Source organism: Ceratotherium simum, chromosome 1 (assembly GCF_057802395.1).
Source record: "Ceratotherium simum simum isolate JZ-2026a chromosome 1, ASM5780239v1, whole genome shotgun sequence".
Taxonomy (NCBI): Eukaryota; Metazoa; Chordata; class Mammalia; order Perissodactyla; family Rhinocerotidae; genus Ceratotherium; species Ceratotherium simum.
This window is the reverse complement of record NC_141900.1, coordinates 99009155-99024055: the sequence shown is the minus strand read 5'-3', so window position 1 is coordinate 99024055 and position 14901 is coordinate 99009155. Positions and strand designations below refer to the sequence as shown.

Sequence of the window (14901 nt, the reverse complement as noted above, 5' to 3'; positions counted from 1 at the left end):
GAAGGGGAAGAGGTTTCATAGAACAATGTGATCTGTGGCCCTGAGGCATGAGAAGGCAAGGGCCCTTCTGAGAGAGGATTGCAAGATTAGAACAAAAGGCTGAGAGGAGACTAGGCAAGAGGGGCAGGGGCTGGGGGGGTACCCACAGATGAAGTTCCAGGAAGTTGGGGCCAGGTCTGCAGGGGGTCTTGAATGTAGTGCTATAATTAGCACTACAGCTTTGCAATCCTGAGGAAGCCTAGGTAGGATGAGCAGAAAGGAGCTCCACGACACAGGCGCATCGGGAGGAAGGAATGAGAATGGATGGAAGGTACTTCCTAAATTCCAAAACACACAATGGTGGTTTATTATTAAAAACAAGAGCAGCACAACCACACGTCTTAAACGTGGTCCCCATTCTTGTTAGAACCATAAAATCTTGAGTGAGTGGGGCACAAGGATTAGAAGTTACTAGGCTAATTCATGCCAGAATCTGTCTTCTCCCTGCCAGGGCAGTTTCCACTTTAGCCAGGTGTTCTCAGTGCCCTTTGAGGGCAACCTCAAACCTTCGTTTTCTGGGACTTCCAGAGGAAGCCGCTGGGCAGAGACTTTGGCAGTTCCCGTTGCCCCTCCCAGTCACTGGCACCCTCAGCTTCGCCATCGGGGGTGGGGTGTTTATCTGATCATCTGGCCATTTGCTTCTTCAGGCTCAGATGTCCTTGTCCCTGAACATGTGACTGGCTTCAGCTACCCTCTGCCCTCCCCTGCCTTGGACGGTGCTTCTCCTCCTGGTTTCCTGGGCCCTACCTCTCTTTTGGCTGCCACTGTCATCTCCCTACCAAGGGCCAGTTCAGATTTTTTCCTGTCTTTCACAACCGTATTCTTGCCTCTCTGGTCCCAGGTCTTCCAACGACCTGCTGTCGCCTACGCCCAGGGTGGCACATAGGCCAAGAACAAATTACTTTGTGTTTCTGCTTTGAAAAATTTTCTCAATCAGATGCCTTCTACTGGTTATTTTTCTCATTATAGGCAGCAAGAGAGCAAGGACAAAGAATGCTTATTTCACTTAACCTAATTATATGATTAACTCTACATAGACTGAAAAAAATGATTAATTATATTCTTTAGGAGCATCACACATGTTTCTTTTTGTTCTGTCATTCTATCCATGAGAATAAAAAGATGTTGGAATAAAAGGCTCTTGCTAAGAGGCTGGCAGTGCTGGTTTTACAATTTGGCTCTGAAAATTAAGAAATCAAAAAAATAAAGATAAAAAACCCTTCCCTCTAAAGAAGGTTGAGCATATGAGCTAAATCAATATCTTCTTGTCGTCTCTCCCTTCCCTACCTCCTTCCCTCCAAGTTGACCCATGAAACATGACTTTTAGCATTTATCATAAATACAACCCCTTCCCATCAAAACACATCAAGGCATTCTCCCAAGCCTTCTTAGGCTAAATTCACTTGTAGGCATTAAATCAAATTTTCATGTTAATAAACAAACAAAACTATACCATTTGTAAAAAAAGTCACACAACAGTAAGCCAAGAATATCAAGACTGAGGAAGACAGACAGACAACCTGGGTTTTTCTGTCAAGCCCAAGCTCAACAAATCTGATTATGTATTTAGAAGATGCCAATACTTTCAGTTCCCTAAATCCAAGAGCAAACTCTTTTATACAGTTAGACCCTGTATCTTTCAAAGTTTTGGGTAAGGCTGGGTCTAGTCTATGGGTGACTTGAAATCTTTGCTTTTCTGACCTTCACCCAGGCAGAGGGCAACCAGTGAGAGGAAAGATCATTCTGCCAACATAAATGATGGCAGAAAAGGATGCTTTATTCTTAAATTAATATGCTAGGATAATCTATTATGAAATTAATTGTGCCCGATCTCAGTGCAGCAGACACCTCAGTAAAGGACAAAAGGTCACGTCCTTCCCCCACGCAGACCCCCACCCCCATCCCCAGGATGGTTTTAATTGACTTTGTTTTTGAAAAGTCTAAGAGGGTCTCAAACTACAACATGAATAAAAATCACCTGAGGGGCTTGTTACAATGGCTATTTCTGGATCCCTCTCTAGACTTACCAATTAAAATTTCTGGGGATGGGGCCTGGGAGCCACATTTTTAACAAATTCCCTAGGAAATTCTGATCTACGGGGCTTTAGGAACACTCTTTGAGAATCACTAGGTCAAAAGACAATAAAGCTGGAGTACTTGGGCCTGGGAAGCAGGGGAGCCAAGGCTTCAGAGAAAAGGACCTGACCCAGTGGGGGAGCTGGGTCTTGATCTCAGGGGCAGGCAAGGGCCACCCAGGGCTCTAAGCAAGGCTGGGACATTGAACACGCCTCTCCTTTTATCCTTCACCTCATAGCTCGTGTCACTTTTTTTTTTTTTCCCCCCCTAAAGCCCCAGAAGATACTTGTACATCATAGTTTCACATCCTTCTAGTTGCTGTATGTGGGATGCGGCCTCATGGCCAGAGAAGCGGTGCGTCGGGGCGCGCCCTGGTCCGAACCAGGCGCCAGCAGCAGAGCTCGGGCACTTAACCGCTAAGCCACGGGGCCGGCCCTCGTGTCACTCTTTCCAAAGGCCTTACCTGTGTCCCTCCCCGTCCCCCCCCACCCCGCAATCCTAGTCCTGGAGAGGCTCCTGCTCCTCTGTGCTCATGAGCCTGCGCATGCTTCTGACTCGTCACTGACCACGTTGTACTGACATTGTCCATTTACTTGTGTTACTCTTCTAATCCCCTCCCTACCAGTAAGCATCTGCAGGCAAGGAAATGACTTGTGCACAGTGCCTGGCATACAGTAGGTGTCCTATAAGTGTTTAATCAAGCAGACTTGTATTCCACTTACAACCATGTCACCACCAAACAGTTCTGATTTCTCACGCAGAAAGCAACTTCACGGCCCGCCCCTCCTTGCTCACCTGGCCTAGAACGCTTCATAGGTAGCTGAGAAACTGGGCCCTATTTCTAAACCCCTCGTTTACTGGAGGATATTAGTCTTATAGAAGGAGTTAGAAAGAAACGTCAGATGTCTAAAGTTTTGATCATACTGTCACGAAGTCAGTCCACTTATATTTTTATGTTTCAGAAAGAACTAAAACTCTTGCAACTCTCCCAAGTCCACACGGGTAGGCCAAGCCCCTCAAAGGAATTTATGGCACAAGAAAATGTACCAATAAGTGATTACAGCATGAAAGCATGTGGTGTCCAGAGTCTTTTACATCCTAAAACCAAAACACCTGGAATCCGTTCTGGACTTGTGCCCCCTCCCCCCCAGCTCCAAGCACCTGTTTCAAGTTGACCAGCACCTCCCACTCTCGGGCAGATGTAGGGAAGAGGCGATGAGAATTTTAAATTCTGAAACTGTTTTATAAAGAAGGCAAGAAACAGTCTATGAACTAGGAATCATAAAGATCACCCCTGTGAGAGCTCCCCTATGAGACTCCCCTTCATTCTCAGAGAATAAAACTGACATCAGGTGGGGGAGACACGGTGACAAATCCTTGACTAGCCGGTACCTTCTTGGGTTTACCCGCGGCCTCCCGTGCTTGCGCAGTTGTGTCCTTCCGGAGAAGTTCGCACCTCCTGGAGTTGACCTTGTAGTGGCTTCTTTCAGCTTGCTCTCAGTCACCGAGGACAGCTCTGTGCTCTAAGGACCTTCAATCAGTACGGGGGGCTGGGAGGCTCATGAACCCTGAGGCTTGGAGAAACTTCAGTGAGCAGCCGAGAGACAGATGGGACGCCCCAGCGTCCGCGGCTCCCTTGATAAGTGGCTCCGGAGGTCGCCTTCCACAGTTCGCAGGGAAGGGTAGGGTCTCTGCTTCCAAGCCTCAAGCCACGACCAAATCCATTACCAACGGGGCCCAGGACCGAGCCTAGCCGTGGAAGGGCGAGCCTCCGGCCCCCCAGGAGGTCTGCTCCCGCCCCCGCCTGGGGAGGGGCGCCGGCCCAGCCCCGCACCTGGCCCTCCCGCTGGCCGCGGGGGCGGGAGCTGCGGGCCTCGCCCCAGGCCCTCGGGCCGTGCAGCTGCCCCACGCGGCGGTCCCGGGACAGCCTCGCCCGGCGCGGGTGAGGGGCGCGGGCTCGGGCTCCCCGCGCGTGCGGGCTCCGCACACCTGCCGGCCCGCGAGGTTCATTAGGCGGCGCCTGTGCAGCCGGGCTGAGCAGCCGCGGAGGGAGTCCGGGCCATGGGACCCACCCGGGAGCCCCGCCAGGAACCGCGGGGTGAGCGCCTGGGCTGGTCTGGGGGGCCTCTGGCCACACGGCCAGTGGGTGTCAGCCGACTCTAGAGCTTGGGGAGGCCGAGGGGCTGGGGTGGGCCGGGTGCTAGGGAGGCCCACAGCGCCGCACCCTCCATCCTTGGGGTTGGATCACTCTCCACGTGGAGGAGAAAACGCAGGCCCGGGAGTCCCAGGACCATTCTGGTCTAGGTTCCGACACCAGTCACCTTTCTTACGTGGGCGTAGCACTGTAATATGTCGCATTTCTCGAGCACCTGCTGTGTACCAGGTTTGCTAGGCTACAAGCTCTCCTGAAATGCTGTAAAACCACTCTGGCCCTCCCCCTCATACTGCCACCTGGCCGTGCCCCTTCTCCCCTGTGGAGGCCTGCTCGCCCTCTCCACCAGCTCCAGGCCCCTCCTGCCAGTCAGGTCTAAAGTGTACCCTAGGAAACAGTTTGACAAAACACCTTACCCCACGACCATCCATCTTCCTTGACACATTGTTAGTCATTCCTTAGGACATTATATCTCATGCAATTTTTATTAAAATAACAATAGCTCTTAGTCACTGGGTAGCATCCATTTAAAAAGATTCCAATTTACTTGGAAATGATAAAGCAGCTCCTTGAGCTGAGGGTTCTGGGGGTCATGAATAAGTGGAGAGGTGAACTGGAGAGGGTTTGGTGAGCCTGGGAAGGACTCGGCATGGTGGTTAAGAGCGCTGTGCTGTGTGATCTGGGGCAAATTACTCGACTTTCTAATCCCTAGTTCTTCATCTGTTAGAATGAGATATTAATAGGTCTCCTCTCAGGGATTGAATGTATACTGTACTGGTCTTTGAGAGGTGCTTAGCACAGTGCCTGGGACATGGTAAGCTCCTGATGAACCAGTCGTAGCTCGAACCACTCATCGTCCAACCAACTTGGAGGATGAGTGATAGGACTTTCAGTGCCAGGTGAGTCACTCGTCCTTACCTGTAAAAGAGGGTTGGCCTCGGCTGGCCCGGTGGCTTAGCAGTTAAGTGCGCGCACGCGCCGCTGCTGGCGGCCTGGGTTCGGATCCCGGGCGCGCACGGACGCACTGCTTCTCCGGCCATGCTGAGGCCGCGTCCCACATACAGCAACTAGAAGGAAGTGCAGCTATGACATACAACTATCTACTGGGGCTTTGGGGGAAAAAATAAATAAAATTGAAAAAAAAAAAAAAAGAGGGTTGGCCTGCGTCTAAGGCCCCTGAGCGAGCTTCTGCTTTGCAGGGAGGGGTTTGGGGGTGGGTATGGGGATGAGGAGGGTTGGCAGGGACAGAGTGAGTTCTGTGAAAGGTGAGGATGTTCATTCCTGTTAGCTCCTTTGATGTCCTTGCCTGTTCGTCTGGAGACCATCCGATCCTGCCTGGTCCCTGCTCTAAGTGATACTGCCTGTATCTGCAGCAGGACCAAGATCCAGTCTGGGAACAAGCAGAATCTCCATCTCTTTCTTTCTTCCCAGTCCACCCCCTGTCCCAACATTTGCCTCTTAGAAAGACCTAAACAGATACCTGTTCCTCAAACTCCCATTCCTGGTGTCTGGAAAAAACCAGGGAGCTCACAGGGAGTGAGTGCTCCCCAAATTAGGCTCTCCTACCGTCTATGTATGTGTGCAACCCCTTATGCTTGCGTATATTTGCTTACATTTTTCAAAGCAATTGGATTATCTAATTTGCTCCTCACAATAGCCAAGTTAGGAAGGTAAGCCTGGAATTGTTACCCCATTTGATAAGTGGACAAAGTAAAGCTTAAGATCAAACAGGAGAGCAGTTGCCCAGCGGGAAGCAGCATATCCTCTTAGTCCAGGCTCTTCCTTCTCCCTGGTGCTAAGGTCAGTGCCTGCTGGCTCTCCACAGGCCAGGAAGGTGGAGGCAAGCCCCTGGCTGCTGGGCTGAAGGAGGAGAAACCACTGCGGAGTTCAGCCCCCCACCCTCAGGGTGCCCCGGATGAGGAACCACCCCTCTCCTGCGCTGTCTCCTGGGAGAAGAAGCCGTCAGAGGCCCCTGGGGAACTAACTGGGGCTGATGCTGGGAGAGTGTGCCAGCCAACTGGCTCGGGGGCTCTCCACAAAGACAGAACTCTGGCCCCGCCTAGGCCCCAGCCCCAGGGGGAAGGCTGCGCCCTCCCGGTGAGAGAGGTGAAGCCAGGGAAGAGGCCCTGCTCTCCAGCCCCCAATAAGCAGAAAAAGCCTAATGCCGTGGGTTTGGCCTCCACATCATCTCCTGGTGCCACTAACTCAGCCCATGGCACACACAACCCAGTGCCTTGTGGGTCAGGCCGGGGACCTTGCCATCTGTCCAACCTCCTCAGCACATTGGCCCCAAACAGCCACAACACAGACCAGAAGAAGAGGCCCCCAGAAGTGACCTGCCAAGTTCGGAAAAAGACTCGAACACTATACCGCTCAGGTAAGTCCCTGCGAGTGAGAGGAAACCTAAGAGATCTGGTGTCATCTCCAGGGAAGGTGAGTTGTGCAGAGAACGGAGCCCCAGGAGACTCGAGTGTGGGTAGTTTTGTCTGTCACCTTGTCCGGGATTCTTTCTTGACCTGTGGCAGCGCCACGGCCTCTGACCCTCAGAGGGGAAGGTTAGGTTGCCTCATCAGAAAGTGAAATTGGGACCAGGTTAGTACCTGTCACAAAGCCCAGGAGACAGAGGCCCCAGCCCAATGGGGAATTTAGTTGCAAGGCTCTGGGAAGGCCCTTGGGTTGAAGACAGTGGTCCCATCCTGAAGGCATCTGTCTTTTTTCTCTGCTGCCACATCACTGGTTGTTCTCATTCGAATTTTTTTCTTCCAGATCAGCTGGAGGAGCTAGAAAGGATCTTCCAAGAAGACCACTACCCAGACAGTGATAAGCGCCGGGAGATCGCCCAGACGGTGGGGGTCACCCCCCAACGCATCATGGTAAAGGGAGCTGGCCAACTGGTTGCGGGGTGGAGGAGAATCTGCGGCTTGGAACTCTCAAAGAGCAGACCAAGTACCAGCGTCTCCCTGAATAGGGGTGAAGTGAGGTCTCGGATCTAGCTGTGTCTTTGCCTGTTTCCATACAGTTCCAGCCTTAGAATATTAGAAGAGGAAAGTATCTCAGAGGCTATCTCGATGAACCTTTTTATAAAACTGATTTGACAGAGAGGCATTGGAAGCAAAGTGGTGAAATGACGTTCTGAAGTCAGGTAGCTCACTTTGTGACAGTCAGGACCTGAGTCTTAGTCTCTACCCCATTTCTCAAGCTCTTCATGTGTCTCTCCCCTGCAGGTGTGGTTCCAGAATCGCCGGGCAAAGTGGCGAAAAGTGGAGAAACTGAATGGGAAGGAGAATAAGGACAGTCCTGCAGGGCCCGCCCCTACCCCTGCCAGCAGTCAGTTCAGGTAAGCATTGCCCCTCTTCCTGGATCCTCCCTGCAGGTGGGAGGTGGGGTCTAAGCTGGGATCCTGGGGTCTAGAAGGAGAGAGTGTTGGAAGGCTGGGCGTTGTTGGTTAGTGTTTAGAGGGATTTTGGCTAGATGGGGTCAGGAAGCTGCCACTGCTTTGCATGGAGGCAGAGTTGGGAATCCGGTGTCCTTTTCTCTGCACTGAGGCTGTGGTCTAAATCCAGGGACCACTCGACCTATAATCTTTATTCTGTCTGCCTCTAGCTCTGCAGCTGAGCTGCCACCGACTGTGCCCATGGACCCAGAGCCTGGTATCTTCCCTCAGGTGCCCCCTCTGGATACTCTTCCAGGTGAGCTGACCCTTCTGAGGGTTATCTGAGGGATATGGCAGCTAGGAAGACAGAGGGTCCTCTCTCGATAGATGTGGGAGTGGACCAAAGCTCTCCACTGTTTTGGACCAGTGGGGCCTCTTCAGGGGGACCCAGGTATGGCACACTTCTACCATCCAGCAATCCCAAATCTGCCTCCGCATTTTCTTACTCTTACAATGCTTCTTTGATTTCTGTTCCCAGAGCCGCCCATGCTGCTGATGTCTGACCAGACCCTGACCCCAACCCAACAGAGTGAGGGTGCTCAGAGGGCGGCGGTGACCCCACCACTCTTCAGCCCCCCACCGGTTCGAAGAGCCAACCTTCCTTTTCCCCTCGGCCCTGTCCACACCCCCCAACTGATGCCTATGCTGGTGGATACTCCTGACAGTGACAGCAGCCACAAGAATGGCCCCTGTGGGTCCTGGGGGACAAGGTATGGAATTTAATGGGTGTGGGCAGTTGAGTTATCTTGGGAGGGGTAAAGAAGGAGAAAAGATAGATGAAGCTTGGGACGGGAAAGAGTTAGCTGTGAGAAGCAGGGAGTAGTAAATGTAATGAGGATTAAAGGGATAAGTGGATTTGGGGTGGGAAGGATCAAGGATATCACAGAGGTAGAGCAGGAATGAGGGTGAGAAGCTAGGAGGAGGAAGAGGACGGAGAAGAGGCAGCAAGTCTGGGGTCATGGAGATGGGGAGGGGAGGTGAGGGGGAGAGGAGGGGAGGGGGAGGGACTTACCTATTGTGTGGTAGGAATGAGGATGCCACGCCTGAGCCTCACGAAATACTCGTCTGTCCCCCACAGTGTCACGCCACCACCCACTTGCTCATACTTGGAAGAGCTGGAACCCCAGGACTACCAACAAAGCAACCAGCCGGGACCGTTCCAGTTCCCCCAGGCTCCACAGCCCCAGTTTTCATACCTGCATCCCTTCCCCTTCCACGTGCCCAGTTCACTGACGCCTCCACTGCCAGAGGACTCTCTCTTCACATTGCCTTATGGCCCCAATGGGGGTACCTCGCAGGGCTACTTCCCAGGTCCCCCATCAGGGCAGATCCTGCTGCAGCCACCTGCTGGGAACATGAGTGAGTTGGGGCTGGAAGAGAAGGTGCCCTTCGTGACTGAGGAAGGTGGGAATGGACAGAGAGCCTCATTTGCTGGAGGAAATGCTGAGGCAGGGCAGGGTGGTGAGGGAATCACTTTTTCTGGCCCCTGGTTGTCTCTGTGAAGCTCTTCTTCCTCAAGTGTCTTGGAGGCTGCAGAGCAGAGTGAGAATCAGCAAGAGAACTTTGGAGTTAGGAAAACCAAAGGGTGAAGTCCAGCTCAGCAGTTACTAGCTCTCCTGAGTCTCGGTTTCCTGGACTCTGAAATGGGAGTAATATTGCCATATCATAGAGGAATTTGATGAGGATTAGAAACAATATGAGTGAAGTCCTTGGCACAGAGTAGATGGCAACAATATTAGTATTCTGACAGACCACTCGGATCTCTGCAATCCTGGAAGCAACCATCTTCTTAAGACTAAATTCCAGTAGACAGAGAAGAAAGAGGTGTCTGGTTGGTTCCTGGTCTGCTTGCTGCCTGTGTGAGAGGACACTTGGCCTGACCCATGGTCCACTTTGTGTTGATGTTCCCGAACCACAGGACCTCGAGTCAGGAGCGTGCCCGGTCCTGAAGGAGCACCTGATGCTGGGATTTCACCCAGACTTGCATGGGGTCCTAACCTGGGTTTCTGTGGAGGGGGGAGGGGACTCTGTCACAGAACATGTTGAATTGGGGTTGATATCTTTAATCCTGCCTAATCTCTCCTATGCACTTTGACCCCACAGGTACAGTCCCCTGGAATGACCCCTGCTTGCCAGAACTGCCCTTCCCCGGTCCCTTCTGTCCACCTGCTCTGGGGCACCCCCCAGGAGGCGATGGCCACTTCTCCAATCTTTTTCCAGCTTCCTGTGCTCAGGTTACGAGCAGGCAGCCTTCTCCAGGTCTCACCCGGCTGTCTGAAGGGGCCAGACCAGGAACTGGGCCTGTACTCGGCAAGGCCCAAGAGGAGCAGCCTGCTGTCTCTGTGGAGCAGCCCTCAGCACCCAAGGAGGTTCGAGAGGAAGACAAGAACAGCCATAGGCCCTAGTCATGGGGCTGAGGAGAGAAAAGAGGCTGCTCCGTGAGAGAGTGTTGGGGTGCCAGTGGGGAGATGGCAGTTGAAGTGTTAGGAACGACAGTGGATTCTGTTGCCTGCGGTGGAAGTCGGCGGATTCCCCCTGTGTGGGCTCATGTTGCTGGACACTGATTGGAGAAGGAAGAGGGCTGGCCCTGCCCTTTTCTCCACACCTCTTTATGGTGGTCCTGAAGACAGAGGATGGCTGTATTACTTCTGAATGTTTATCAGTTTGTGTTGTTTCCTTTCCTTGCTAGACAAATGAGCCAGAGTGTCCATTGTAAGCAATAAACTAGTCTACTCTTTGGTTTCTCTCTGTAATAATGTGTTTCCCCGCTCACAGTAAGCTCCATTTCCTTCCACTCAGCTGATTGGTTGGTTGATGTAGTCCTGTGCGTCCTGGATGAGGTGTCCATTGGGCATGATCATGTGGAGCCTGGCATCCTCCCTGGGCCCATCTCTCCTGCTGGGGGAGGAATTGGGCATCTTGGGCCTTGTCTTTAGTTCTGCCATTAAACCATGTTCTATTCCCAAACTCAGGACTGGACCTGAGCAAACTCAAGCCTGGGCCTCTCTGGTATTTGGGCCCTGTAGCAATACGATTACAAGAGAAGCCCAAGGATATTTTAGGTCAGGTCTCTCGTGTGTGAACCATAACTTATTTCCTCAAAGCTCTTTTTTTGGGGGTTGGGGTAGGTGGGAATGAGAAGAGCGAGCACCAAGAGGAAGATGCTTTTATATATATATATGTTTAGCACCCCACATCTGATGGCCCTACAGCACCCAAATAGCTAGGATTTGAGGGCTATTGATCTAAACCACTGTGCATTTGGGGGGGTGTAGGGGGTGCCATTGTGAACCTCCAAATGCTATGATTATCGGAAAATATATAATATTTTTCAAAAACTTGTGTTATAAGCAATTATTATATCCATCACAATAGTTCCAGGGTTATGACCCATAAGAACTGAAAAGGAAAAATAGTTGGAAATGGAGAAGAAACTCCTTAGTCACACAAACACACATGTCCGTGTATCTGTGGAGGGCTTTATAGACCAACAGTATTTAGTAGTCCTGCTCTAGTATTCTAGCCATCATCTCTCATTGCCACTCAAGTATTGTAATAGCCAGGCTTAATTTAGGGATTAGAATGTATACATGAAAGTGTTAAATGTCTTGTATTATGACATATAACTGGGTCTTTTAAAGCATACATTTCACAGATCTTTTATTTTCACATTCTGTCTCATGAAGCCCACAAAATGAGCGGCCTAAAAGCAGACATGAGGGGAAAAGATGAAAGATGATAACCGTTCAATTATATGCTATTGTTCCTCTCTTTCCATCCATCACCACAACATTCTGTTGCTTTCAAAACTCCCTGGGGAGGCTGGATATTTTCTCCTCCAGATCTTAATTGGTTCAGGTTCTTGCCACTCAGATTAGTAGCACCCTGGTGTGGAGCAAATGCAACAGTGTAGACATCTAAAGCCAAGAACTGAAGGGTGATATACTTGAAGATCTGTGTTTACAGGCAACACTTAGATTAAAAAGTGTTAGACAATCTAATCGTATACTAAAAACAAAACGAGTTAATTGATAATTAAGAATGCATGGTAGACCAAACAAAGAGAAAATGGTGACAACGTCTTAGAAGCATAGAATCCTAGAGGTGGAAGAAAGCTTACAGGCTGACAAGTCCAACCTCCTGACAAATGCAGGAATCTCCTCTACCCGACTCCTGGGGGAGGATCATTCAGTCTTGATTTTCCAGGGGATGCTGCAGAGGAGGGGGTGGCTAACCCTTACACAAGAGCCTATAGAATTTCTGAAAGCTTTAATTATTATAAAGTTCTTCCTTCTAGTAGGAGGAAGTCAATATTGTTTAATTGATCTGAGTTTTGCTTTCTCTGTGCTACAAAGAATAAATCTAATATTGCAAAGTCGTTCCTCAAAGCCTTGCCCTCATGTGGCTTGGTCTCCAGGCTCTTTACCACCCTAGATGCCTCTTTTCAAATGAATATGAGTTTATGGATGTCCCTTTTATGAGTGGTGCCAGAGATGAAACTTTGAATGCAGTCTGATCAACTGCATTGTACAGTGTGGCTGTCACCTCCACCAAATAGGACACTCTTTTTTCTTAATGTTTTCTAGAGAGGAATTGGCTTTATTTTTTGCAACCAGTTCATATTCTTGGCCCAAAATAAACTTACTGTCAACTACGACCCCTAGGTCATTTAACAGAAGCTGTTTTAAAGCAATTTTCTCTAATTTTGTATTCGAAGAATTGACATTTATATTGCTTCTTCAGTTTCATTTGGTTAATTTTAGCCCATTATTGAGCTTGTTAAAATGATTTGGAGTCCTTATATAACATTTTCCATTTTATGCAATTTTGTTCTCTCTGCAAATTTGATCAGTATGTTTTATACATTTTATAATCAAGTAGCTTATAATTAGTAAACAGAATATAAGGAAGTACACAATATTTTGATACCCCTCCTTGAAAATACTCCATTAATGAGCACTTTTTTGAGAAGAGAGTTAAACTAGCTAAAAGTCCTCCTTAACTATATTATCATTCATAATAATGGGGCCATTCTTTGCGATCTCCAGGATTTTAGAAAAGGATTTTGGGAAAAACTTTGCTGTATGACTCACTACAATAAAATATTCTCTTTATAGCACTGCAATAATTTAATGTTTTTGTAAACCTAAACATAATAGATGAGTTTGGCATGGCTTTTTCTTGGGGAACACTTATTGTCTTTTATGATAATTTTTATCTAAATATTGATAAAACATCTTTCAATAATCTCTTGTAGAAACTTATGAGAATATTACATTAAATTTATCCTCCTTTAGTTTCTACAAATCATCTCTTTGAAGATTAGAAAAATTCCCTCTGTTAAATCTTAGAGATCTTCTGCTCTGGAAAAAAAAAAATAGAATTATTTAAATCAGCTACAAGACTCTTGTCTGGGTTTTAAGACCATCTTAAGTTTTTTGTCCAATGCTTTTAATTTCTGGACTATTTTCCGTTCTGGAGAAGACAGGCTACACTAAGAGTTAAGTGCTTCTGCTCTCTTTATGTTAACATTGTAATGTCTGTCTCCAGGAGTATACAATTCTCTTTTCCCTGTTCTTCCTGTTCCAAGGGTGGTTTTATTATCATCTCTGCTAGTGTTACTGTTAGTATTGGTCTTGAGCATGTTTTGTAGCACAAGTTTCTTCTGGGCTTCACCCTTTGAGAGGTTATCCTTGGAATTCCAGTATGTGCCTCTTTTTAACTTTTACATCTTTTCAGCCCTTTTAAAAAATCTGAGCTTGTAGCCACATTGTTACCTTTTGGATGACTTCTTTCCTTCCTCATTATAATGATCTGGGATTACATTTGCAGAACTTCATTTTGAATAGTTCCACATCCCTCTGGGCCATCCTCATTTGGAGGATGGTGTGCTTCTCACCATTAGCTCTCACTTTTCTTTTGGTTGTGGTTGGAGTGAGGGAGCCAAGTCTCTGCTTGCTGGGAAGCCACAGGCAGGGCACTCCTGTTCTTAGATCTCAGGGCCAGCACATTTCAGCATTCCTTCCACCTCACCTCCACCCCCGCCCACCCTGCCCCATCCTCTTGATATCATCACCCTCTCAACAGCGCATCCTCAGGGCTTTGCAGTTGGCTAGAGTCTTCCTTGCAGACTCCGGAAAAAAATGTGTCTATCCCTCCAGCTTAAGCGTTCATGATCACAATTTTTCCACTAGATGGCAATCTAGCACCAGTTTCACTGTGGCCTTAAACCATTCTGGGTGTTTGCAGTAAGAAAGCCCATGCTGGGCGCCGGCCGGTGGCTTAGTGGCTTAGTGGCTTAGCGGTTGGGTGCGCGCGCTCCGCTACTGGCGGCGGGGGTCGGATCCCGGGCGCACACCAACGCACCGCTTGTCCGGCCACACTGAGGCCGTGTCCCACATACGGCAACTAGAAGGATGTGCAACTATGACATACAACTATCTTCTGGGGCTTTGGGGAGAAAAAGGGAAAAAAAGGAGGAGGATTGGCATGGATGGTAGCTCAGGGCTGATCTTCCTCACACACACACAAAAAAGTCCATGCTAATTCTTTCTCCAAAACGCCCTAGAGCCACTAATATCAGGTTCAAACATAGTGAAGTCATTTGGGTCGTAGCTTAGTTTGCCAGATAAAATATAGACTGTCCAGTTAAATTTGAATTGCAGAGAAACAACAAATGATTTTTCAGTATAAGTATGCTTTCTGCAATATTTGTTGTCCTGTATTTCTATTTGCTAAATCTGGCAACCCTAGTTGTAGCGCTCTGCTAAGGATCCATGATAGCTTTGCAATTCAGATAGAGATGGTCCAGGAGTCGGCCTCTGTATCTCTACTCAACTTTCTTCCAGTTCAGGCTCCTGAGCAGTCCTGTGTTCATTGCATAAACCCAGTTCATTTGGTACTCTCCTCCCTCCTGCCGTTATAACCCTCCATTCAGGCTCCACACTGGTCTAAAAAAAATGCTCTGAAATCTGTTGGATTCCTATTATATTTTCTGTTCCTGTTAGCTAAATTTTTTATATTAGTTATTTATATATTTCCGAGATAGTCCATTAGAATTTATTTTTAAATGTATATTTTAACAACATTTGCATAAACAGAACACAGGAAAACAGGCTGCAAAAGATAATTTGGCCTTTGTTGATTCCACTCCAAGTGAATAGTCTTGATTAATTAAGAGTAAATCTGACTTCCGGGAAGT

The 14901-nt window shown here is 48.7% G+C and overlaps 1 protein-coding gene across 1 annotated transcript; it reads left to right on the top strand.

Annotated features, from left to right (window-relative positions):
- The first annotated feature begins 4176 nt into the window (after positions 1–4176).
- NOBOX (NOBOX oogenesis homeobox) lies at positions 4177–10442 on the top strand. The gene is made up of 8 exons (XM_087434650.1): positions 4177–4213; positions 6093–6644; positions 7034–7140; positions 7492–7604; positions 7871–7956; positions 8179–8410; positions 8779–9059; positions 9804–10442. Exons 1-8 carry the CDS (start codon positions 4177–4179, stop codon positions 10103–10105), a joined length of 1710 nt encoding a protein of 569 aa, XP_087290776.1. The 3' UTR covers positions 10106–10442.
- Positions 10443–14901: the final 4459 nt, after the last annotated feature.